Source organism: Manis javanica, chromosome 5 (genome assembly GCF_040802235.1).
Source record: "Manis javanica isolate MJ-LG chromosome 5, MJ_LKY, whole genome shotgun sequence".
Lineage (NCBI taxonomy): Eukaryota > Metazoa > Chordata > Mammalia > Pholidota > Manidae > Manis > Manis javanica.
Genome location: NC_133160.1, coordinates 25,947,484 through 25,973,981, shown reverse-complemented (window position 1 = coordinate 25,973,981; position 26,498 = coordinate 25,947,484). Strand labels below are relative to the sequence as shown.

The 26,498-nt window shown below is 50.7% G+C and overlaps 1 protein-coding gene and 1 long non-coding RNA gene across 3 annotated transcripts in view; one reads left to right on the top strand and one right to left on the bottom strand.

The window, feature by feature from the left end:
* Positions 1–343: 343 nt before the first annotated feature.
* Positions 344–26,230, bottom strand: LOC140849486 (uncharacterized). Its single transcript, XR_012131403.1, has 3 exons — positions 25,440–26,230; positions 5,469–5,559; positions 344–1,894 (listed from the first exon to the last, which is right to left on the bottom strand). It is a non-coding gene; the product is annotated as an uncharacterized lncRNA (long non-coding RNA).
* ANGPT4 (angiopoietin 4) overlaps positions 12,909–26,498 on the top strand; it is a 49,868-nt gene continuing 36,278 nt past the window's right edge. Inside the window, exon 1 of one of the 2 annotated variants that reach the window (XM_073236764.1) lies at positions 12,909–13,416. In XM_073236764.1, the coding sequence (XP_073092865.1) occupies positions 13,108–13,416 (309 nt within the window). In that variant the 5' untranslated portion in view covers positions 12,909–13,107. The remainder of the gene's footprint in view (positions 13,417–26,498) is intronic. The other variant, XM_037004645.2, reaches the window with a different exon arrangement.

The window sequence follows — 26,498 nt, the reverse complement described above, 5'->3', positions numbered from 1 at the left end:
ATTTCTGATGATTAATCTGTAAAATGGGCTTTTATGAGGACTAAGCCAAATGTACCACAAACAGCAACTGCCTTCCTCCTTCCCTCCATTCACTTACATGACATTTTCAGGAGCTACAAATGAACTGCCCAGCCATGTCTAGCTATGGCATTAGTCAAAATTTCTTTTTCCTTTAGACCAAGGGCTCCTTGAGGCCAAGGACTCTGTCTGATTTATTTCTGGAACCACAGCCCATAGACCATAGGTGCTCAGGAAATGCTTGAATTAGAGAATAGAATACTTCATTCATCCATTTAACAAATATTTATTGAGCACCTACTGAATGGCAGGTATGTTGTAGGCAACAGGATACAGAAGTGAATGCCTTAGATACAGTCTTGCTCTCAGGAGTTCACAATCTAATGGGGGAGACAGACCACAAACAGGCAAGTTCAAAACACAATGTCAGGTTGTAAAAGAGCCACCACATAGGGAAAGGGATAAAGGGTTTGTTTTATAGGGTGCCCAGGAAAGACCTCCTGAGGGCAGATATTTGAGTCTAGTGAGAAAAAGAAGATACCAACTGGGAGAACAGGGATCCAGGCCAAAGACCCAGTAGGCCTTACCTGACCGATATGTGGGAAATGTCTAAACAAATGAATGAACCCATTACAGCAACTCCTAGGCCAAGAATATTCCTCTTACCCCACTGTGGAAGGAAGAAAAACTCCACTTAGGAAAACAGGCCAATTTGAGAGTTTCTGTCACCCATACAACTTCATCATGCTGCCAACTCTCAGAGGACTATTTCTGCCAAGGAAGTGAATCTGGGGGAAGATGTGCCTCGGCCTGGCCTTCTTGCTTCTGCCTTCCCTGTCAGCCCCACTGTGTGCCAGGCCTTAGGCTCCAGCTTCCCATCCATGTACTCACTTAATCCCTGCTCCACCCCTGCTACGGAGGGACTATCATCTCAACTTCCAAAGGCAGACCCTGAGCTCAGGGTGGAGTGGCTTGCCCAGGGCCACTTGCTCAGTGGCAAGGAGGAATGAGCCCAGGATGTCGGAGGCCAGAGCCCAGTGAGCCTGGGGCCCTCCTGTGGCTGGTGCGCGCAGCAGTGTGGACTCAGGCGGGCCTTCCAGCCTCTGGGACTCAGAGTCAGCTCCATCAGGGCCCAGCCTTGGTGTCACACACATGTCAGTGAACGCACTGCTGGCTTTGCTGTGGTACCTTGAACCTATCCCTTACCTTAACTGAAACTCAGTTTTGCTCAGCCTCAGAAGGGGTGCCATAAGACCATCACTTGTGTGGTCGTGGAGGTAGTGGGGCAGGCTCTGGCCTGTGTAAGTCCTTGGTCAACAATAACAATTGTCATCACAGGTTTAGCCCCTGCCCTGAGTGCTAAGGGCAGTGTATTTTGATCCAGTGTCATCCTCCAGCGGCTACATAGGTAGGTAGGCTCGGAATTAAACTCATTTTACAGACTAAGAAACTGAGGGCAGAGAGGCCAGATCCAACTAATTCCAGAGCTGTTTTCTTATCCTCTGGATCTTCCACTGCTAATGTTATTCTTATCAGTGCTGCTTTTACTTAGCAGCAGCAGCAGGCAGATCCTCAGCAGTTATAGCAGTGTGTTCAATGTCAGATGAGGAACAGGAGAGAGGATGCTGTGAAGTGGGGAGTCAGGCATGGCTTCCTGCAGGAAGGAGTCTTGAAGGATGGGAAAGCACCTGCTCACGCGCCTCCTGGCCAGCCACTGCCTCTCTCTCAGCTGTGGCAGCATGGGCAGCAGCATGCCAGGGAAAATAAACATGTAAAAAGCCGGTTTCCACCCAAGGATGGCTGCCAAATTCACCTGGGCTGGAGGTGGGAAGCTCTTGTGTCAGGAAGCACAGGTACCCTTTGGCTTGAGGAGGGCCTAAAACAAAAGTGATTCAAATCAGGCTGTTCAAAGGGCTGGGAGGATTTCTGGGGGAAGTTTCAGATTACAGTGTTGGGGGAGGATAGCAGAGTGGAGAGAGGAGGAAGCCAGGGGCCAGGAGAAAGAGGTAGCATAGGTGACCCCTGTGGTAGAGATGGCATAACAGCTGCTGTCTCCCGTGCAGGCTGGGCTCCCTCTGTTGTCATCTCCACCTCCAGGGCTTGGCACGGAGGGATGGGGAATTCATTCATGTGAAGAATCTCCCCAGAGCCTCACGGATCCCCGAGCCCCCACACTCCACAGACCTTCCCGGCTCTGACTCCCCTTCTCCCAGGGTAGGTGGGGGTTGGGGAGCTCTTGGGCAGAAAGTTGGAGAGCAGCCATGCCAGCTGTCCACCCAGATCCCAGCCCTGCAGAGGAATGAAGCAACAGAGGAGCTGTTCCGCTCCCACTAGGAGTCCCCATCTTCCTGACCCATGCACAGGGGAAGCCTTCCTCCTTCACGGCTTCTTCCCTGCGCTCAGCCTTTGCCCACATGGTGCTGGAAGGTGCCTCCTGACCTTACGCCTAAGTAACTCCTCACCACCCCTCAGGTCCAGCTCAAATGTTCCTTTACCAAGAAAGCATTCCCTAACCCTGACTAGCTTAAGACCCTATATACTAGCATCTGTCACAATTGAAGTTCATTTTCTTGTCTTGGTATCATTGTCTTGCCCTGAAACGTAAACCAATAAGGACAGCATTTCTTCTTGTTTGTTCCTGAATCCATAGGGCCAAGCACAGTGCTGGCCATGTCGCAAGTGCTTGGTGGATAGGTGTTGGATATATTGGGGGACGTATGGGTGGACAGAGGCAGGAATGTATGGGCAGATGGAGGCATGGATGGATGAATTCCTAGTAGATGGAGGGAAAGGATGCTAAGGCTCCTTAAGGAACTCACCCTTCCTTATTCTAATTAACGCTAACAGTTACCATCACATACCATGATCTTTTGGGCTCTTTCCCTGCATCATTTCTAATCTTCACAAGCGATTGCACGATGAAGCAGGCAGGGATGCTCATTTGCTGAAGAGGTGCAGTGACTTGTACCTGATCTCTCAGGTAGGCAATGGTCAGACACCTTGGTGATCACCATGAGTCAACCACCTCCTTATGATACTACCCATTGTTTTAATCAGCTTCATTAAAGTATAATTTGAATACAATAAAATTCACACATTTTATGTTTACAATTCATTGTGTTTTAACAAATTTATACACCTGAATTCAATATAGAACTTTTCCATCACCCCAGATGTTTCCTATATGTCCCTTCCCAGCCAATCCCTAACTTCAGCCCCAAGGCCAGGCAGCCATGATTTGCTTCCTGTCACTAGAGATTGGAGTGTCCTAGGGATGGAATCCCTCAATCTGAAGTCTCTTTGTAGTTTTGCTTCTTCAGTTTAGGGCAACGTTTTTGCGATTCAGCTATATTATTCTACATATCTATCATTTGTTTATTTTCATTGCTGAGTAGTATTCCATTATGTGGCTGTACCACAGTTTATCCATTCACCTGTTAATGGACATGTGGGCCATTCTCAGTTTTGAGCAATTATTAACAATGCTGTTCATAGTAATATTTGCATATGTATGTGTGGGCATACATTTTCATTTCTTTTGGATAAATACCCAGGAGAATTGCTGAGTTGTATGGTAAGTTTATGTTTAATTTTATAGGAAACTGCCAAATTGTTTTCCAAAATGGCTGTACCATTCTGCATTCCCACCCACAATGAAGGAGAGTTCCAGTTGCTCCATATCTTCATCAGCGTACATGGTCAGTCTTTTTGATTATCCTTGTTTTGGTGACTGTGGAGTGATAGCTCACCACGGTTTTTGCATTTCCCTAATGAATAATGATTATGAATACCTTTTCATGTGCTTATTTGCCATTTGTGTCTCTTTCATTGAGAGTTCGCTCAAAAAGTTTGCCCATGTTTTCTTGTTACTGAATTTTGAGATATCCTGGATATAAATCCTTTATTAGATATATGTTTTGGAAATATTTTCTAACAGTCTGGGACTTGCCTTTTTATTCTTGATCATGCCTTTAGAAGAATAAAAGTGATTGATTTTGATGAAATTCAATTTACCAATCTTTCCTCTTATGATTCATGTTTTTTTGCATCCTACCTAAGGAATTTTGGCTTAAGGGTTTTTGTTTTTTTTTATTTTACAATGTGTCATGAATCTTTCTCTTACAACCTCATCTTTTAATAGCTCCTTGGTTTTCCATCCCATGAACTTGCTACAGTTTCTTGCTCCCCTTCTGGAGGAATCCCTAAGACTGGACCTATGGGGCCTCCTTCTGGTCTCTGTCCAAATACCACCTCAGAAAAGCCACACATGTACCCACCTCACCATCCTGCCAGTGTCCACCCCTCTGGTCTGCCAGCTCCGTGAGAGCAGGGGCCACTGTGTCCATTGCCTGAAGAGAAGCACTGGGCACACAGTAGGTATACAATAAATAAGTAAATAATAAATGATAAAAATGAATGGGTGAATATTGTATGCAGAGCGCTGAGCACTGCACCTGGTGCAGAGAAGTTCTCACTGAACAGACACTGAGAGGACTGTAAGAAGCTGCCTTTGTCCACCCTCATATTAGCCAGGGAAATTAGGGTTTCAGTCTCCTGGGACTTCCCTAACAAAGTATAGCAAACTGGATGGCTTTAAACAACAGAAGTTGATTCTCTGACAGCTTTGGAGGCTAGAAATCAAGGTGTTGGCAGGGTCATGTTCTTTCTGAGACTGGGTAGAATTCTTCCTTGCTTCTGGCTTCTGGTGGTAGCCACTGACCCTTGGCATTCCTTGGCTGGCAGCAACTATGCTCCATTTCTCCCTCCATCTTCACATGGCATTCTGCCCTCCTGTCTTCACATCGTCTTCTTGTAAGGACACCAGCCAAACTGGATGAAGGGCACACGTACTCCAGGACCTCATCTTAACTAATTACATCTGCAAGAACTTTTTTCCCAAATAAGGTCACATTCTGAAGTCATATTCTGGGGGTTTAGATTTCAACATATATTTGTGCGGGAACAGAATTCAACCCAAAATAGGTTATATTGCCATAACAAACAGCCCAATATAACAAAATGTTGGGTTTTCTTTCCTTTCGTATGCTTCTTGTCCAGTGAGAATCATCAGGTAGACTCATGGAATCTTCACAGGGACCAAGAATGTCAACCATTCGATGCTGTCGCTATCTCAACACAAGGCTTTTGATTCTCTGCAGTAGGGGAGGAATCACAGAGAATCACACAATTGTTCTTAAAAATTACCGCTCACATTTTGGGACCAAAGTGAGTCACGAGGCCATGCCTGAGGTCAAGAAGGAGTGTCCTGGGAGGAGAAAGCGATGGAAATCCAGCACTAGGGACCGTCACACCACCACCATTAAAGACTGAAGTCCTCACAACTGCATTTACATTTAAACATTGATGCTTTCCAGAAAACCTGGCAAGTGAGTAAGTTGGTACAGAGGGACAGGAGGGAGAACCAAGGGGAAATAAGAAAGGTCACAAACCGTGTCTCAGACCACCAGTCGGTGAAGGAGAACCCCCTGGGTATTGAATCCTCATATTGACAGGCATCATCTCATTCCATCTTCACAATGGCTTTAGGGGATAAAAAGCCCAAGGTTCACAGCCAGTAATTAGCTGAGCAAAGGAAAAAGCTGACAGGAGCTGTATCAACTCTTAATAACAAACCCTTTCCAAAATTTAGTGGCTTAAAGCAACATTTATTCTTCCCCAGGTTTCTGTGGGTAAACTGGACAATGCTTCTGATCTGGACTGGGTGGTCTAGGGTGGACCCATCCTCCAATCTGGAGTTGGTCCAATGTCAGCTGGGGTGACAGGATGACTTGGCCAGGTGTCTCTCATCATCCAGCAGGTTAGCCTAGGCTTGCTCCCTCCGTGGTCCCAGGGTCCCAGGCCAGAAAGAGAGCAAGCCCCAGTGCACAGTCCCTTTCAAGCCTCAGGAACCTCACCTTTGAAACTGTCCCATTGGCCAAAGCAAGTCACACAGGCAAACCCAGATTCAAGAGGTGGTGAAATAGATTCTGCCTACTGATTGGAGGAGCTGCAGTCACATTGTGAAGGAGCTTGCTTTCAGGGATGGGAAGAATCTGTGGTCAGTTTTGCAATCTGCCACAGAAAAAAAAACCATTGTCCAACAATAGAAAATCAGTTAAGAAAATCCCAGCAGTGCCCCAGCAGAGGCTTATACCACCATTCAAGATGTGCTTATAGGAGAATCTTCTGCTGAGGAAAGTGGTTCATAATCTATTGCTAAATAGGAAGAGTGGGCTATAAAATATGTGTGCCATTTCACAGACATCAGATTGCCACAAAAGGAAAGCTTAACAGTACCAAGGGGTAGCAGGAGTACAGAGCAATGGAAACTCTCCCGCTCTCCTGGTAGGACGTATGTCGGTGCAGCCACTTGGAAGCACAATTGACAATCTACTCAGGCTGGCAATGCCCATGCCAAGAGGAGAACTCCTCGATTAGTACCCTAGAGAAGCCCTTGCTCATGGGCACAAGATAACCACAGAAGCCTCCTCCAGAATAACAGAAGAATTGAATCAACCCAAATATCCATCTGCTGGAGGCTGGATAAATAAAGATTAGTATAATTACATGGTGCAATACTGCACAGCAGTGCAAAGAAAATGAGCCTGGTCACATGATCTATATGTGTAATTTGGAGAGATCTGGAGAGCATAGTGTGCAAGCAGGGCATTACTTATAGCTTAATATCATATACAGTGTTTGAGTTTTGAAAATACAAAAATAATATACATTATTTATGGAGATTATATATATATATGCCAATGGGCAGGGAGGGAAAGAAAATGAGACTGGGAAGTAGGATATGAGGAACACTAACTTTACCTATGACCATATTTCATTTCTTTAAAAAAATCCAGGACAAATATGGAAAATGTTGACACATGCCCATTTGGAGTTTCCTTCCTTCCCTCCTTCCCTCCTTCCCTCCTTCCCTCCTTCTCTCTCTCTTTCTCACTCTCTCTCTTTCTTTTCTTTTTTTTTTGGCTAGAAAGCCCATCCAAAAATATATGTATCTATATAGAGAGGGTAATTATCAGGAAAAGCACTCCAAATGTTAGCTGGGGTTTTTGCCTAGGCTGCTAAGAGCACAGACAACATCTATTTTTTTCCATCTCACTAATATGTGTTTTCTGACTTTTCTATGAGGGACAGGCTGTGCTTCTTTAATAAAAACAAACTAAATACAGAGGGGCTTGTTGGTTCTCTGGGTCACAGGCTCCTCTGGGCCTCTGTGGGGTCCCAGATTCCAAAATAGATCTGCCCTCTGACCTGGCAGGCTCATTCTTCACATCCTGGAGTGAGTGCCAGACATGGGCTGAGAGGTGGCCGAAGTCCCCAGGCCTGAGAAAGGATGGGCGTGGCTGGTGTCCCAGGCTGAGCAGTACAACCAAGGGGGCTCATTCCTCCACCCTGGACCCCTCAGCCTCTTGGGTGGCAGAGCCAGGACATCCCCATTGTTCAGAGAGGAAATCAAGACCAGCGTGGATACCTCAGGGCAAGACAGAGCTGCTGACAGCAGAGGCAGCTGTGTCCAAGGTCCATCTCGGGGGACTGGCCTGGGTGCCAATATGCTGGGTGACTTTGGACAAACCCAAGATTGTTTCTGGCCCAATTTCTCTGGCAGCTCCAATGGAAATAATCCCAGCTACTACAGTGTCTGAAAGACATTTTCATGCAAAGAGATGCTGGATCTTTCTAGTACTAGCAAGGGTAATAGCAACAGCTACCAAGCCTCGAGCGCTCACCGGCTACTGCAAAGGCATTTTCTCATCCTTACCCTCCTGTGGCAGATTGTATTTTCAAAAAAATGGCCACAACAACATCTCCCATCCACGTGCTCTTCTGAAAACTTGCCACTCCCCATCAAGAGGTAATCTATCCTTCCTCCCCTTGAACTCGGGTGGGACTCTGTGATTGCCTCTATGAATAGAATGTAGAAGAGTTAACCCTGTGTGATTTTGTAAGGCTAGGTCATAAAAGGTCTTATACCTTCTGTCTGATTCTTTTGAGATGTTTGCCTCCAGGACCCAGCTACCAAGCTGTGAGGAGACCCCAGCCACCGGAAGAGGCCATGTGCAGTAGTTCTGGCTGATAGACCCAATAGAGGGCTCAGATGTGTAAGTGGAGGAACTTCTAGCTGATTCCATGTTCTGGCCTTCAGGGCACTCCAGCTGATGCTGAATGGAGCCTAGTGAAGACCATCCCCACCAAGCCTGGCCAAAACTGCACATTTATGAGTAAAATAGGTGTTGCTGTTATTTTAAGCCACAAAGTATTGGGGTAGTTTGTTACACAGCATTGGTAACTGTAAGACAACCCCCAACAACTGGCTGATGAGGGACTGTTCTCCCATTTTATAAATGAGGAAACTGAGTCTCATCTGTGCAATACTCAATTGCACTTTACTACTTGAGTGCAATCAAGATTCAGGGGCAGGAGTATGGGCTCTTAATTGACAGGCTTGGGTGGTAGGGGTGACTTAAAAAGCCAGTCTTGGGTCCCTTCTGATGCATGTGTCATGTGTCCGTGCACACAGCCTAAAGGTTACCAAAGGCTTTTTCAGGCCCAAAGTTCAGTGTTGCCTTTGGACCTGGCTCATGGGCTCCCTGGGCTTGCTGAGTGACACCAGAGGGCACCTTTCCAGTTCCCTGTCTGGGTCATGCCTCCAGCCTGTTCCTCCTACCTACAACCACCATGGCACCTGCTGCCTTTCTGGAAATGACTGGTCCCCACTTTCTTGAGGGCTGGTTGGTCACTTTGTAAACCATCCACCTCCAGGCTAGACTTATGCCCAACCAACGCCAACCACGGCCATGAGTTTAAAGATCTTCAGTGGCCTACCAGTTCTGTAAACTTTCCCTAGATCAACTCTGTGAGATCTCCGGGAGGTATGGGTAGAGCCTGTTTCACACTCTTCGATTGAGGAGAAGGAATTTGTGGCCCAAACCGTCAGTGATCTGCCCAGGGCACCCAGCACATCTGTGTCACCTGCAGCCAGCGCCACGAGGCTCCACAGCATGCCAGCCGCCCACCCCTCATCCAGCTGACAGGGAGAGCCTGGCTCAAGCATCCCATTCACTCACTCGCTCACTCATTCACTCACCCATTCACTCACTCACTCACTCACTCATTCACTCACTCATTCACTCACTCACTCACTCATTCACTCATTCATTCACTCATTCACTCACTCACTCATTCACTCACTCAGCCATTCACTCACTCACCCATTCACTCACTCACTCATTCACTCACTCACTTATTCACTCATTCACACTCATTCACTCACTCACTCACTCGCTCACTCATTCACTCACTCACTCATTCACTCATTCACTCACTTGCTCACTCACTTGCTCACTCACTCATTCACCACTCACTCAGTCACTCATTCATTCACTTGCTCACTCATTCACTCACTCACTCACTCATTCACTCACTCACTCACTCATTCACTCACTCACTTGCTCACTCATTCACTCACTCATTCACTCACTCACTCGCTCACTCATTCACTCACTTGCTCACTCACTCGCTCACTCACTCATTCACCACTCACTCAGTCACTCATTCATTCACTTGCTCACTCATTCACTCACTCATTCACTCACTCACTCATTCACTCACTCACTTGCTCACTCATTCACTCACTCATTCACTCACTCACTCACTCATTCACTCACTCACTCGCTCACTCATTCACTCACTTGCTCACTCACTCACTCACTCACTCATTCACCACTCACTCAGTCACTCATTCATTCACTTGCTCACTCATTCACTCACTCATTCACTCACTCACTTGCTCACTCATTCACTCACTCACCCATTCACTCACTCACTCATTCACTCACTCATTCACACATTCACTCACTCACTTGCTCACTCATTCACTCACTCATTCACTCACTCAATCACTCATTCACTCACTCACTCACTCATGCTTTTGGCAGATGTTTACAAAATACTGTGCATCAAATGCTGGGGACAGAGATGAGTAGTTAACCTCTTAGTACCTTGGGAAGCAGTAAGAAAAGGAACGGGACTTTGAGAGGGAAGATCTGATTTAAGACTGGAATGGCCCTGACAGGGCCTTCCCGGAGCCCTTCCCAGAGAGGGCCGCATCGAGGTGCTTCCCTTCCTGTGTGCTCTTCTCGCGGACTGAGAGGTGCTGTCTGTGTTCCCAGTCATGAACTAGGCAGACCCCAACCGATGAATGTGGTCGAAGCTCCAGTGAGGCTAGGTCATAAAATGCAATGTGACTTCCACAGGGCTTTCTGGGGACATGCACCTTTGTGGCCCTAAGTGGCTGTGTGAGAAGCCTGGCTTCCCAAAGCTGGGGACACCACCTGAAGAGCCCAAGAAGGGGTAGGGGTGGGGCATGCCCATGTGCTGACAGATGAGGGAAGAAGCCTTCAGAATGACCCTCGCTCAGCTGTTATCTGACTGCGACCTCCTGAGAGCCCAGAGCCGAGCTACTTCTTCATTCCTGACCTACAGAAGTCCTGAGAGATAATAGATGGTTATTACTTTGTTTTAAGCCACTAAGTGTAGGGATATTTTGTTGGCAGCCACAGTAACTGGAACACTGATGAAAGGTGGGGTGTAAGAGTGGGTGGACAAGTTTCTACACAGAGAACGCAGCATATGCAAAGGTCCTGAGGTGAGAAGGAGGTGCTGAATTAAAGGTACAGAGGTTGGCAGGGCCATCTCCTGGGCTTTCCAGAACTCTCCTTTTGTTCCTACCTACATTTCCCTGTGAACAGGTAATCCTGTTTCCTCTTCTGTGCAGAGAGCCATTAGTGTAATTTCGGGGCCCTCTATTTAAGCCCTTTCATGGAAGGGAATTACATTTCATTCATTCATTCTCTTGATCTTATTAGGTTCAATGCCTTTCCTGTGCCTGGAGCTTCCTTTGTCATCTCGGTGCCCCACCAGGTCATGTGAATGCTCCTTCCAGGGCACAGATGAGGAGTCTGAGGCTGAGGGGGCACATGTCCTCCAGTGCCCTGAGGGAGGAGTGGTAGGATGGGGGCTGGGCTCCATGGCCAGCCTAGTGGCCGAGCCTGTCCTCTTTTCTCAGTTCCAGGTCAGGGACCCCAGGCTGTGTGACTCTAGGCGAATCTCTCTCCTGCTCTGGTGTTCAGTCTCCTCCTCTGTAAAATCGGGTAGATAAAGTCTTGCCCTTGTTGGGGTTATTGTGTGGCTCAATGGACGCAATCCTAATGACAGCCGACCTCTATTCTGGGCTCACCTGAGCCAGGCACTGTGATAAGCTCATGGCCTCTTCCTCACAAGGCTAGAGGTGTTATGACCCCTTCACAGTTGAGACAGTTGAGGCGGTGGTGGACAAGCAGGGCTCTGAGCACATGGGAAGCTCAGCGAATGCTGGTGGCTGAACCAGCCACCTTTCCTTTTCCTGCCAGAGCCCCACACATCTGCTTTAATGTTCCTAGTCCCCCGGATGAGCTCCTAGCTTGCTGCTGCCCCCAGTGAGGCTGCCCGGTTCAAAATTCCATCAGGATTTGGGAAAACAAAGAGAAAAAAACACCAAACAGCTGGACTGGCCCTCACTCTGGGAAAATGAGCAGAAAACGCTGGAAGGCAGCCCACCCAGGAGAGGCCCAACCAACTCCTGGGCACCTCCTGCCCAGTGACCATGTCTCCCAAGGGGCAAATCCTTGCCCTTATGGGGTTTAATTCCAGACAGCTGGGGGATTGGATACATAGTAACTATGCCTCTGATAACAATAAAAAAATTTATTTAGTGCTCACCCTGTGCCAGTGCTACTCTAACTCACCTGATTTTCACACCGTGTGAAGTGGCTGGTATTATTTTCTTCTCTTCACTAAGACAGGAAACAGAAGCACAGAGAGGTTAAGTGACTTGCCCAAAGTCACACAGCTGGTAAGTCATGGAGCCTGGATTTGAACCAGTAAACATGTAAACAAGAAATAAAAAGTGCCTCTATCCCCAGGCTGAGGACTCACATATATTCCTCATGCAAGAGATGGAGTTTTCCTGGCTTACAGATCAAGATATGGAGGCCCAGAGAGGTGAAGCCACCCACCCAAGGTCTCACAGCCAGCACTTGGGGAGCAGGGTTTAGAAGCAGCCATCTCTGATCCTGGGGCTGGCAGAGATATTCTGCACCCCAAGTCATCCTCCCCACAATCCACTTCCCCACTCCAGCCAAAGGAGGCCCAGAACAATCTGCCCCAGTAATGAGGACAACCTCTCATTACTGCCACAGCAACTTAGCTGGGGCCACCCAGAGCACAAGGTCTCCCAGGGCCCCAAGGGAAAAGGGAAGATGGGAGCCAGCTCCCGCCAGGGTGCCCACTTCCCTGAATGCAAAGATTTTGTGTGTCTAGAAACAGATTGGATTCGCTGCCTCCTCCCCAGCCTTACCCCCTGCCTCCCCTGCTCTCTCTGGGGGTCACTTCGCTTGTGTTCCAAGCACTAACGTGGAACAGAGTGGGGAAGGCGGAGGGGGTAAAGAAGGGGAAGCATGGGGGCTGAAACCTGAGATCTCAGCCTTGGTGGGGGAAGGCTGGAGAGAGAGAGACAGAGAGAGACAGGAAGAGAGAGAGCTGTTGCATTTGGTTTTCTGAAAGGGGTAGTGTCGGGGCTTTGGTGTGTGTGTGTGTGTGTGTGTGTGTGTGTGTGTGTGTGTGTGTCTGTGTGTGTGTTGTTTTCTTTCCTTCCCTTTCACAGGGAGGCCAGGCCCCCACTGGATAATAAAGGACTCAGAGGCCAGGTGGGCAGAGCAGGGCCGGCACAGGGCAGCCAGTGGGCACAAGTGAGGAGGAAGGAAGGGAGGAAGGGCCGGGGAAGAATAGAGGTGAGGGGGTGTCGGGGCGGGAGTAGAGGCTGGGGGAGGAAGCAGAGCAGCTGTGGTATTTGGAGCAAGTATAAATAGCTGCCTGGACAGAGCTCGGCCAGCGTGGGGTGCAGCCGCCGGCTCTGCGGGCAGCCCTGTGCACTGGTGGCCACAGCGGGTACAACCAGGGCAAGGGGCTGGGCAGCGTACAAGAAAAGCCCCAGGAGCTCTGGCCAGACACTCCTCACTGTTGCCACATTGCTGGATGCTCTTGCAGCCAGCCATGCTGCTGGGGGGCCTCCTCCTCCTCATGGCCACCATGACTGGAGCCCAGCAGAGGGGGCAAGAGGCAGGCGGGCGCCGCCGGGCACACAGAGTCCAGCACGGCCAGTGCAGCTACACCTTTGTACTGCCTGAGCCTGAGCCCTGCCCACCGGAGCCTGAGGCCTTCGGGGGCTCCAACAGCCTCCAGAGGGACTCACCAGCCACTGTGCTGAACCTGGAGGATTGGCCCACCCAGCGGGTGAGGCAGCTGGAGAAGGTGCTGGAGAACAACACACAGTGGCTGCAGAAGGTAAGCTGGCCCTGCAGAGGGGGCAGTGGGTGGCTTTGGGCAGGTGGAGCATCCACCCCAGGGGCTTTCCTGGGCACAGAGGGCTGGGCTGATGGGACCCTTGTACCTGTGTTGTACAGATTGGGATAATGAGGACCAGAGAGGGCCAGGGATGGGCCTAAGGCCACACAGCAAGACTGAGCAAGGTCAGAACTGAAAACCTGGCTCCCTAAAGGCCATTTATTCATTCAACTGATAGAAATTGACTGAGCACAGACCATGGGTCTGGCCAATCCTAGGTGTTGGGGATACAACAGTAAACAGAACAATATGTCCCCTGCTGGACTAATGGGGGAAAGAGGTGATAAAGAGAGAAACAATAAACAACTACAATGTCAGGTGGTAAAGGAAAATGAAGGAGGGAAGAGGGCAAGGAGTGACCAGAGGTGGCTAGCTGAGGTCAGATAATTCAAGAGGACTTCTCAGAGGAGGTGATGTTTGAACCCAGACAACAAGTGATGTGATGGAGCAACCTATGCAGGTGTCTGCCAGGAGGGCATTCACTGCAAAGGGACCAGCAGATCAGGGCTGGGAATGCAGTTGGGCACCTGGGACCTGGGACCAGCAGGGCAGCCACTGTAACTGGGCAGAGGAGGAAGAGGAGAAAGGGGTGCGGGAAGAGACTGAGAGAGGAGGGGAGGGTAGACGATGTCTGGCCTTGGAGCTACTGGGAGGACCTTGGCGTTTGCTCTGTGCATCACAGAAGCCATTGAAGGCTTTTGAGCCGGGGGAGACACACCTGATTTAGTTTTAATGAAATAGATTGTAGGGAGCAAGGTGGGTGGTGGCAGCTCAAAGCGGAGGCCACTCACTGCAGCCACAAGACAAGAAGTGATGAAGGCCCGGAGCTAGGCTGGGCTGGAAGGGGGTGTGGTCAGCCAGATTCTGGTATATTCTGAAGGGGGAGCTAATCAGCTCTAATGGGCGGCAGAAAGCAGGAGTGGAAGACACCACAGATGTTTTGGCCCAAGGCCAGGGCTGCTGTAGGATCTCCAATCCTCATTCTTTCAGCAAACATCCTGAGCACCTACTGTGTCCAAGAGACAGAGAGGAACGAGGCAGGCTTGGCTCTGGGTGGGTGTCGGGGCAGGAAAGGTGTCATGCAGGGTCCAAGATGGGGCTGGCAGGGTCCCCTAAGTAGGTGCTGCCAAGAGAGAGAACAGGCCTCAGGCCCCCAGCACAGGAGAAAGTCTGAGTAGGGTCATGAGATGGAGGGGTCATGGGATTGATTCCTGGGGCTTTCAAATATATTAAACAGCAGACAGCTTCTGACAAGTTGCCTCTCCAAGGAGCAGTCCCTTTTTACCCAGTGGTCTCCAAATTGTTCAAATACATGCTTAATCAGCAAACAGTGTCCACTCCCCTGATATGTATATGTTTATTTAATACTTCTGTACATGTTAACATAATACGTACAAGGTATAGCACAAATGAAAATAGAACTTTAAAAAGATACATGTGAAATCATGGAAATTGAAGTTCTGGTAGTTTACTCTGTTTTCCAAAAGATGGCCTTGAGCACCCAGCGTTATCTGTTCCCACCCTGGACCCCACAGTCCATTCTCCACTCCCAAATCTAACCAACCTGCTTCATGCACATTGGCATACACACTTGTGCTCATGCCCACTTAACCTCCTATCTTATCCCTGCCCCGACCATTTCTCTATCTCCTCAGCCTCCCACTCACCATCTTCCCATAGTCCTTTGCCCACTCACTCTCCCACCCCCCTGCCCTACAACACCTCCAACATGCCACCACCCCATCCCTGGATCCCCCTTGAGGGAGCTCTTTGTCTTACAGAATGGAGCCTGACCCAGAGGGGTCTCCAAGCTGCCCTGATATTGTATGCGTCTCTTCACACAGCTAGTTCCAGTCACATAAGAGTCATTTCATCCCTGAGTCTCCATCTTCATTACATAACTCCCCTGTCCTCTCACCAGACCATGGGCCTCCTCGTTCAATGAGAACTGAGGCCAAGAGGAGAGATGCCCCTCAGCTGCCTGCTCCACATCTGCAAATTCACCTGTGCATTCACCAGTCCCCAGAGCCTTTCTCACACTCAGAGAGGAGGGGCTCCTCCCTGGGCCAAGGCCTCTGTTCCTTCCTAGATTGCAGGTCCCATTCCCCTGCAGCCCGTCATTCTCCTCAAACCATCCCTTCCTGTGTCTTCCCCTCTTTTGGTCCCTCTCATAATCTCCCATGTTAAAAAAGAAGAAGAGGAGAGAGGAGAGGAGGACAGAAAACAAGCCTCTTTTCCAACCCAGACCCTCTGCTCCTGGCCTGGCTCTTACAAACCCACATGCTCTGCCTCTACTTTCCCACATCCTACTTACTCCTTCCTGTAAGTTCCCCTCCTGCACCCCACTTCCCAAATCCAATGGCCACAGCTCAGTCTTCATCATACCAATCACCTGACAATGGAATGTTGCTGACCAACACCATCCTTCCAGAAACTGTCTCCATCATCTACAAACATGCCAGCTCTGACCACTTTCCCTATCTCTACAGCCCCACCCTGGACCCGGCACCTCCATCCCCTGCCTGGACAGTCATCACAGCCACCACCTGGGCTCCAAGTTTCTACCCTGGCCCCACAGTCCATTCTCCATGTAGCAAACAGAGGGATCCCACTAAAAGCCTAAATTAGATCCGTCCCTCCTCTGCTCAAAACCCTCCCGAGGCTCCTGTCTCTTCAGAATAAAATTAAAAATCCTTGCTCCGTGGAACACCCCTTCCCCAAACAACCACATGCCTCACCTTGGCCTCCCTCAGGTCTCTGTGAAAGTGTCATCTCCTCAGAGATTCTCCCTGTCCACCCCATTTAAAACAGACACCCTTCTTCTGTCTCTTTCTATTCTTTCACCTGGATTCATTTTTCTCTCTTAGCACTTCCCAGTTATTAAAAGCATGTCTTTTGGTCTATTAGATCCAAGAAGGCTAGACCATGAGTGTGGGGACCATGTCTATTTTGTTCCCTGCTGGGTTCCCAGGACCTAGAACAGTGCCTGACACATAGTACGTGCTTAATACATGTCTGTTGGACACATGCATGAGTGTTCCTCCAGTCCCTCAAGTGGCTCCTGTCACCCTACACCCCAAAAATGTTGGTGTTTCCCAAGACTTAGACTCTTTGTTGAACATAATTCAACACAATCTATTTTAAGCCCTGCACTACTGGGTGGGGGAAGCTCAATCTCAGTCAAGTCAGTTCGAGGGTTGCAGGTAACCTCGGGGCTGTGAATGTCATTCATCCATCCCCTCATTCTCAAGGGATCCCCAATCCTGCTGAATCTCTGGTGGGGTGGGGTCCAAGCAAGTGTTTGCTCTGCCATTTCCTGGAAAGGCCCCCTGGGTTGAGTGCCCTCTCCATGCCCTCTGGGGGAGACTCGAAAGTCTCTTTTTGGCTTCTACTGTAACATCCAAAAAGAGAAAAAAAATGAGTTCCAAAATATTCTGATCGAGAAACATCATCATCATCGCCATTGCCATCAGGGATGAGCAGGGAGAGACAGAGATGACCAGGCCCCCAGACAGAGCTGTCAGCAAGATGCCGCTCATCAGGGTGGGCACAGGGGAGACCCTCTCTGTTATGAGTTTCCAGTGGCCAACACATGCTCATCTCATGCTCCCAACTTCTGCCCCTGTCCCCCAGGTGTGCAGGTGAGGAAACCGAGGCCAGGGAGGGGAAGGGACTTGCTGAGTCATGCAGCACTGAGAGCCAGCCCGGATTCCCACTCCAAACCCCAAGTTGTTTCTCCTGACTATGGAGGGTGTCAAGGAGGTGGGAGAGGCGTGATCTAAAACAATATCCTCCGTCTCAGGATTCTTGAATCCCTGGACCTCCACTTCTTTCTCCCAGCTTGCAGCTGACTGGTGTCCTCCTGCTGTGCTCAGAATGCATGGTGGCGTGAGGGGGCTGCTCCCTGTCCCGTCTCTCACACCCCTCCCCGGTACCACTCCTGTTTCCCTTCCTTCTACTGTCCTGCCCTTCCTCCACCTCTCTGCCTTCATGTCCTCCTCCTCCTCCTGGAAAGCCTCTGCCCTGTGACTCACATCAAGAGTTGGCTATCGGTGGGCTGCGCATCAGCTCCTGGCTCTGCTCCACCCCCTCATCTAGGCGAGAAGATGGCCAGGAATGTTGAGGGGGTGGGGGACAGAGCCAGCTGGGGAGCAGGCCTTCCTAGCTAGGCCCTGCAGCCCTGTGGTCAGTCACACGGCCCCCTGGGCCCACCGACACCAGTGCCTCATCTGTGTGACAGGAGAGTGAGAGCACCTCCTGCCTGCGGCAGGTGCTCAGTGAGGACTCACGCAGTTACTCTCATCCCCCCCATTGTCCGGGTCTCCCAGCCAGGGGGTACCACACTCCACCTTCTCCCATGGCCCCCACAGGGACCCGCTGTGAAGATGAGGAGAGTGAGGAGGACCAGAGTACCCAGCACCCAGGCACCCAGGCTCCCAACCCCAGGATAGCACAGGGTCCTCTGAGTCTCTGGGGCCCCACGGGCAGGGCAGACTCCAAACCACGAACTGCGGGGCCCTGGGTTATCTCACCTGTACCAACAATGGCTGGCCCTTTCTGCCTCTCTCCCCATCTCTACCTTTCCCGTTCTACCTCTGTGTCTCTCTGCCTCTTGTGGGTCTCTCTCCTGGGGTCTCAGGGTGGCCCTGACTCACAGCTCCGATTCTGTGGGCGTCTGTCTCACTCTCTGGTTCTCTCCCCTGTCTGGCTGGCTTTTCCCCACATCTCTCCCTGTCTCCCTCTCTTAGACCCTCCTCCCGTCCCCGCCAGCCCAGCCATCCTTCCTGCCCCTCCCTCCCCAGGTGTCTATGTGCTCTGTCCACACTGGAGGACCCAAGACACACTGACCCAGTGGCTGGTGCCCACCCCTCAGCTGGCCTGCTCAGTAGGGGCTCTTTCTCTTCCCCTTTGGCACCCAAAGCCAAGCAAGGAAGGGTCAGGGCTGGGTAGGAGCCTCCTGACCTGGGTCTGCCCCCAGCCTCTGCCGTTCACTCCGGTCCCTGACGTCAAACCTCAGAATAACTCAGCCCCTCAGCCTGGAGGTCATGAGGCCCCGCCTGGCTGGACATGGGTCAAAAGTGCACCCAGCGGGAGCACAGCGTGGGGTCCCAGCCCAGCCCAAGACCCTCCCAAACTGGCCCGGGACTCCTAGCTGCCCCAGCCTCCCCAGGCTGCCCATAAATTCTTGGCATTTTCAGCCTTGGGTTGTCCAAACAACTGAATCTCAGTTGCCGAACAGAATGCCTTGGGGTTTGATTTCCTAACCTCACTGCTGGCTGCTTTCTAAGCAGTTTGAGGCTGGGGGATGGGGTGGGGAAAACAGCATCTGCCTCTCAGAGAAATGGGGCTATTTTTCCAAGAAAAGAAAAGATCCTAGAAATGGCTGGCACAGAGACCCCAAGCCCGGAGCTGACCAGGGGAGCTGCCGCAGGAGCAGCCCCTCACTGGGCTCCCCCAGAAAGGGACAGGCTTACTTGCTCATTTGTTCAAGGGGTGTGGTGGGGCCAGCCCACAGGGGCGGGGCTGTGTGTTCCTGGCTCTCTTCTGGGTCCCAGAGCTCTGCTGGCTGGGATGCACACAGACCCTCTCCCCCTTTTCTCCCTGGGCAAGAAATGTGAGAAAACAGGCCTCAGTCTTCCCCTAAGCCTGCACCCAGGCCCAGACGCTGGCCTCTGAGTGTTTGCTTAACCTCACAGCCAGCTCTGAAATGTCTGGAATGAACCCTGAGTCAGGGGTCAGGGCCCAGTGGTGTCACTGAGCAATTATGGGACCCTGGGGAAGCCACTTGCATTCATTCTGTAAAGTGGAACTCAATATACTGCCTGCCTCCCACAAAGAGTGTAAGATAAAGAAAGATAACGGAATTTATGGCCAGCATTTATTGAGCACTTACTATGTGCCAGACACTATCTTACATGCCTTATAAAAATGAATGCATTTAATTGTCACAGTTAGCCTATGAAGCAAGGTCGTTGTCCATTAACAGATCAGGAAACTGAGGCACCGAGAGGTTAGGTGACTTGCCTCAGCCTAACACAGCCAGGAAGAGTGAGGTCAGAGTCACACTGAGCTTGGCTGATGCCAGAATCCATGCTCTCAGCACTTAGGCAAGTTTCCTGGTTAATAAACAAGACATATCCATTGTGACCTGGGGCCTGGATACCCAGGGGGGGCCCATCCACCAGAGAGGAAGCTCGCAGCTCCTGGGTGTTTCCCTTCCCCCAGGAGTCCCTAAGCCAATGAGGGCTTCTCGAGAGCTCTTCTGCCACAGAAGATTTGGGAGCCCCTTGCTCCATTCCCTCCCAGGGCCTCCTTGGCACAGGGCCTGGGGTAAATCCCACGGAAGCTGGGCCTTGGGACCCAAGTGACTCTATTTGAATCTCAGCTCCACACTTGCTGGCTATGTGTTCCCAATCACTTTGCCACTCTGTGCCCATTGCCTTATCTTTAAAGTAGGGATACTAAGAGAAGTCACTCTGCTGATTAAGGTGAGCTAATACACATTCTGGCCTGGGCACAGTGCCTGGCACACTGTAAGCACTCAGTAAGTGGCAGCTCCATAACACACTTGGAAGGCACGGGAAGGGAATCCAACTCCAACTTCACATCCTGCCTCGTGTGATCTTGGGAAAGTCCTTTTTCTCCTCTCTGGGCCTCGGTTTCCTCATCTGCAAAGTGAGGATCATGAAACGAATCCCTCAGATAAGAACAAAACAAGGGAAAGCATAGAGAGATCTGGTGGGGTCTCTGGGGACCCCTGAAGCTGAATAGGCCAGAGGGACTGAGCCTCAGCAGCTCAGGCCAGCAGAGCCCTGTGGCCCTTCCCTCTTGCCTCCAGCCTAACGCTGGTCTACAGTGTGACCACCAAGTACAGCTGAATGACGTAGATGATTTCCAAGCAGCTGAGGGGAGCCTCCATAGGGAATCTCTGCAGGGGCTGCAAATGGGCCCATGGGGAGCAAAGATGAGCAGGAGAAGGGCTGCAAATAGGGCAGAGCTTGGACCTCTCCTTCCAGCGTCCAGGAGACCTGGGTCCTAGTCCTAGCTCTACCTCTTGCCAACAGCCTCGTCACTTTTCTGAGCTTTTTGCTAAGTTTCTGTGTACAAAAATTAGGAAATACAGTATGTGAAGACACAGAGAGAAGAAAAATCACTTCTCTCCCCAATTCCCTGATCATCTCCTGGTTAATTTATTTGCAGTTTATTCTGTGAATTTAAATTTTTTATTGATGTTTTAGAAGTATGAAAAGAGAAAAATGAAATAAAATGCCTTGTTTCCACACCCAGTTTAAGAAATAAAACCCTACCAATACCATTAAGTCCCTGCTGCTCTGTGACTTCCTTCCCCCACCAAAGAATTTGTTGTTGATAACCTCTTACTCCTGTCTGTCCCTCCCTAACCAATGTGTAATATCTGCTTCTTATATAAATGGTGTCACACTACCTATATCTTTCTACAAATTGCTTTTATTCAATCAACCTTATATATATGTGAGATTTATAACTGCAAATGTAGGAAAGGTCTGAGCCTCAGTTTTGCCATCTGAAAACTGGGGCCAATGGTAAGTGCACCCCTGAGTTTGCTGCGAGGCCCAAAGGACTAGCACATGCCAAGGGCTGGGGATGTGCCTGGTACTACTCCAGCGGGCAAGGAAATAGGAGATGCTCATATGGTTTGTTCTCTCTTCTGGGTGAGTGTGCTGCTGTGGCTAACACACAGAGGGGGTTTCTCTGTGCCAGGCACTACCATATGTGTTTTTACAAACACTGACTGATTACACCTCACAATATCCTGCAAGGTGAAGACTGTTATGATCCCCATTTATTGTGTGGAAACTGAGGTCCAGAGAGCTCACATAAGTAGGAAGTAAGGAAGGTGGGTTTGAACCCAAGCAGGCTGGCTACAGACCTCACCACACAGACCACCTCTTTATGCCCATTTCATGGATGGGTACACTGACCCTGAGAGGGAGAGTGCCTTGACTGCATTCACCCCAGGGTCAGTGGCAGGGATTGGACCAGAACTGAATCCCTGACCCCCAGCAGAGGACATCTTGTATCTCCTTCCCCATAGCAACAGGATACACAGCATGCCATGAACCTCATGGCAACTCCCAGCATCCTCAGTTATTAAGCTCTGAGCTGTGTGCCGGCATACAAGTGCACATGCTCATGCGCACACACAGAGATCTGAACTTAGTCTGCCAGGTCGAAGTGGTCATTCCTCCAGTCACTTAGCCATTCCGTCTACCAATGCTTATTGAGAGCTTACAGTGCTGGGCAGGTGATGAAGGTGCAGCAGGAAGCAAGAGAGACTCCATCCTGCCCCTCCAGGAGCAGTGAGAGAGACACTAACCTATTAGTTTCTCCTGTGTAGTGATCGGCCATTCTATATGCTGTGAAGGAGGGTCTCATCTGTGCGAGGAGTGGGTAATGTGGCAGGGGAGGCCGACCTTGATGGAGAACACCAGGAAGAAGGGCAGAGCTGAGACCTGAAGGCAGATTGGCAGTTCTTAGACAAGGAAGGGAAAGGAACAGATTTCCAGGCATAGGGAACTGGAAGTGCCAAGGCCCTGGGAGGGAATGGAGCAAGGGGCCGTGGAGGAAGTGGTAAGTGTTCCATGTGGCTGGAGTGCAGAAAGCCAGGAGAGTATAGCCAAGATGGGACTGGAGTGCTCCTCAGAAGCCAGACCAGGCCCCCCTGCACCTGACCCTACTTGTGGGTATCTTGAGCGCTGGGAACCAATGTGGCCACCTTTCTGTCCCACCCCCAGAGAGGACTGCTCTGTGATGGGCAGTGGCTATGGACATCTGGTCCTGCTCCCCCCCTCCTTGTCTGACCCTGATCCCGTCTGTTACCCCATCTACAGGGTCGGGCTCAGACACCAAGGATGCAAGATGGGAGTATAGAAAGAGCTCAGCCATTGGATCCAAAGCCTCAGCTACCAGCTGTGGGTAGTGATTGTCCTCTCTGGGCCTCAGTTTGCTTATTCGACAATTGGGGAACAATCACTTTTTTCCTCCAGGCTACTGGGGATCAGATGAGAGCAGAATTACACACTGGAGTTGTGCAGGCAGGAAAGCCTGGTGCCACAGTGGGACATAGCCCAGCAAGGCTCCCTTTGTTGAGGGCACGCTTGGCTCTATTCCCCAAAGGTGGAGCTAGGTTCGGGGGTGGGGGTGCTGTCCCATGGTCATTTCACCAAGAAGCCTTTGCCAAAGTGCAGCCAAGTAGGGCTCTTCCCAGCCAGCCTGGGTTTGCCCATGACAAGCTGCCCATCTTCGGACAAGTAGTTTGGCCTCTTCATGCCTCTGTACAATAGATTGATAATAGATCTTACCACAGAGGGTGGCAACAGGATTTAACACACATAGTGGTTAAAACAGCGTCCAGCACATAAGTGTTCAACAGACATAAACCAAGCAAAATGGACACACCACCACATTCCATGCAAGGGTTGATGAACAGGTGGCAGTGAGGTGAGCAAGTACAAAAATGTGCTTCTTCACTTCCTCTCAAGTAAACTCCTGGTTTCAACACTAGTGAGCATGAGGAAAGCTAATCTGCTGGGCCTCATTTTAGGCAAACCTTCCAAGAGGTGTCAGCACAGGTGACCACAAATGGATAGCTGAGCCTGAGGGGGCCCAGGCACCAGCAGCCTCTCCCCATCTTCTGAGAAGCACCCCAAGCCCAGAAGGCAGAGGCAGGCCTGGTTCCCTCCCCACACTACTTGTTTTCTTCCTGTGGCCCCTTGACCTTGGACGGACCTGAGCACCTGACCTCATGGAGGTGAGGCCCAGAGGGCAGAATGGTCACAGATAGTCAACAAATATTGGTAAGCACCTACTACATGCCAAGCATGATGCTAGGCCCAGGACTACAGCAGTGACCATGCCGCAAGAATCCCAGCCCCCACAGGACCCAGATTGCAGTCCTGTTTCCTTTATTTTCCTCAGCCCCTGAAAGAGCAACAATGAGCCCCATTTTCCAATGAGGCCACTGAGGCCCAGAGAAGTTACATCACTGACAGAGAAAGGAAATGGCAAAGCTATGATTGAACCAGTGCCCGACTCTGCACAGCACTTCAGGCCCACACTAGACTCAGGGCTGCAGCTGGAAGTTTGGAGAAGCCAGGCCTGTGCCGGGAATTCTGGGCCCAGCTGCCAGTTGAAAAACACATCCCTCCAGGACAGCCCCCTGGTCCCTGACACTCTGCACCCCTGGCCGCCTGCCCACTCTCTCCACTCACTCTGAGCCCTAACCCAGAAGAGTTGCTGGGAGGAAAACAGCCAAGGAAGGCTGGGCCTGGCTGCTCACAGAAAACAAGACTAAGAACCCCAGTCTACACTGAACCACAGGGTCAGGGACTGTGTGGTCCCAGAGGGGGTGCACGGGGGCTGGAGCAAGTCAGAGGAGGAGAAGCCAACCCTTGGCTATCCAGCTCACAAGCCACAAAGTTAGCCCCATTAGAGAACAAAGAAACTGAGGCCTGGGAAAGGGCAGGGCAGGGATGTGATATGATAAGCAAGTGGGGCAGAACCCGGAAGCCAGAAGTTCTGACCTCTGTAACCTCTGCAAAAGCAGTGCCTTAGTTATCTGTTGTGGCATGACAAATTACTCTAAAACATTTATCAGCTTAAAATAACCACAAATAGTAATTATCTCTCACAGTTTCTGAGAGTCAGAAATTCAGGAGCACCTTAACAAGGCAGTTCTGAATTTAGTTTTTTTTCGTGCAGTTACACTCAGATATCAGCAAGGGCTGCACTCACCTGAAGGCTCGACTGGGGCTGGAGCATCGGCCTCCCAGGTGGCCCACTCACAGGCTGCTGGTTAGTGGGGGGAGACCACTGTACCTCTGTGGGTGGGCCCCGCTATGGGGCTGCTTGGGGTCCTCAGGACACGGTGGCCAGCTTTCCCATGAGCAAGTGATCCAAGAGGTGGCAAAGCAGAAGCCAAATGTAATGATGTAGCCACGGAAGTCACTCTCCAATGTTTCTACAGTATCCTGTTGGTCACACTGGCCAGTCCTGATGCAGTGAGGGAGGGACTAGTCATTGGCATGCGTCCCGGCAGGTGGGATCACTGGGCCCGTCCTGCAGTCTGGCTGCCACCGAGGGGTGGTGGTCTTTGGAGCCCAAAGGCCTGTGTTTCGAGCCAGCCTCCCAGCCTCTGTCACTCACAAACTGTGTGACTCGGAACAAGGGCTCATCTCCTCTGTATTTCCTTTCCTAGTCTGTAAAATGGGGGCAATGACATGAACTAAATGGGCTCTATTTGTAAGGCCCTGAGGGCCATGCCTGGCACACTTAGTGCTTCAGAGCTCTGCCTTTGGAGGCCTTGGCAGCTGAGCACAGCTCAGCCCACCCCAAGCAGGAAGAAGGCCTGGTCACTTGTCTCTCCCCAGCGCCCAGCACAGGTCCTGGCATGTCTCAACAAGTGTGTTGGTCAGATGACTGAGCACCAAACTGTGTCATGTTCATTTCCGGAACACTTCTACAGACACCCCTTTCCAGCCCCTCCTGTGATGTGGGCCTGGCTGTGCTCCTCCTGTAAGTGCCCTGCCAGCCCTCCCATCCATAGAAGCGTTTCTTCCCCTTGTACCGTTCCCTTGCCTGCTCTCCGGCCCCCTGCCTCTGTGGCCTCGTCTCACCTCTTGCAGTGTCCAGCCGCAGCTGGGGCCAGCTCAGGAGGTCCAGACCTATTTCCAGCAGCCAAAATATTATTCAGTGGACATGTGGCACCCCTTACATAAAACTGACCCATTTGTTATTTTAACAAACACTTACTGAGCACCCCTTCTGTTTGAGGCACAGAAGATGTGGCCTTAAAAATGGCAGGCCTGTGCCCCTGGGGCTGATACTCCCGTGGGGAGATACTGACAAATAAGAAATGGCTGCGAGGCTCTGTGAACAAACCAGACAGTCACAGCGGTGGAGCAGGGAGGGTATGTAGGGCTTACCTTTGCTGGGTGGCCAGGGAATGCTTCTCAGATGAGGTGACATTAACAGGGAGACCTGAAAGTCAGAAAGAGGCTGCCAGGAGAAGCCCAGGTGCTGTGAGATTGGGAGAGCAGGTGAGCTTTGGGAGGCTTTGGTAGGCAGCTCTCTGGCTCCCACAGCCCCCACCTCAGACCTCAGGGCCCCGCCTCCAAACTCAGGGTGGAAACCACAGACGTCACCTCTGCCAAGGGCAGTTTGTTGCAATCACAGGTGTATCACCCTTTAACTTGGCGGTTCTGCACCCAGGGATTGATCCTCAACTCAGCCTTGCGGGGCACTGAAGATAAGTGGAAAAGGACATTCCCAGGAGCCCTGGTGTGATGGCAAAAGCTTGGAAATGGCCTACAGGTCCTGCCGTAGGGGACTAGATGAGCAAACAATGGTGGCCCATCGATGGAAGACTGTGTGGCTGTTGAAACAGCAAGGCGGGTCTGTCTGGATGAATGTGAAGCAATCTCCAACATTTATATCAAGAGAAAGGAAGCAAGATGCAGAATAGTGAGCTGACGTTTTTATAGACCAAAGCCGGGGTGTGTGTGCATTCTTATTGCTGGTGCGTGCATCAAGTTTCTCTGGGAGAAAAACCCAGGAATGTCCTTCAATGGGAGGGGAACCAGGGTGGGTCTGGGAGATGTGTTATCACTCTACATCCTTTGGTTCCTTGGAATTTTGAGCAGTGTGCTTATATGACCCATTGCAAAATAATTAAAATTACAAAATTTCACGTTTAAATTGAAACACATGCACAAAGCTGTCCTTCCAGATTTTCACAAGCCCGGCTAGAGTGGACCACCAGTGCCTGTGTACAGCCTCCTGCAAGTAGCTCTCCTGACAGGGGCCTCAGGTGCCCAGTACGAGAAATGGGGCTGGGCTGTGTGGTCCTTGCAGGTCTCTCAGGCTCTCTACATCTCGGCTCCCATATCCCTCCCTACCCAGGCCCTGGGCCCTAGGTGACTCCTGCTGAGGCCCTTTCCCCTGGATCATCAGGCCAGGCTCTCATCTCCACCCCTCACGCTGGG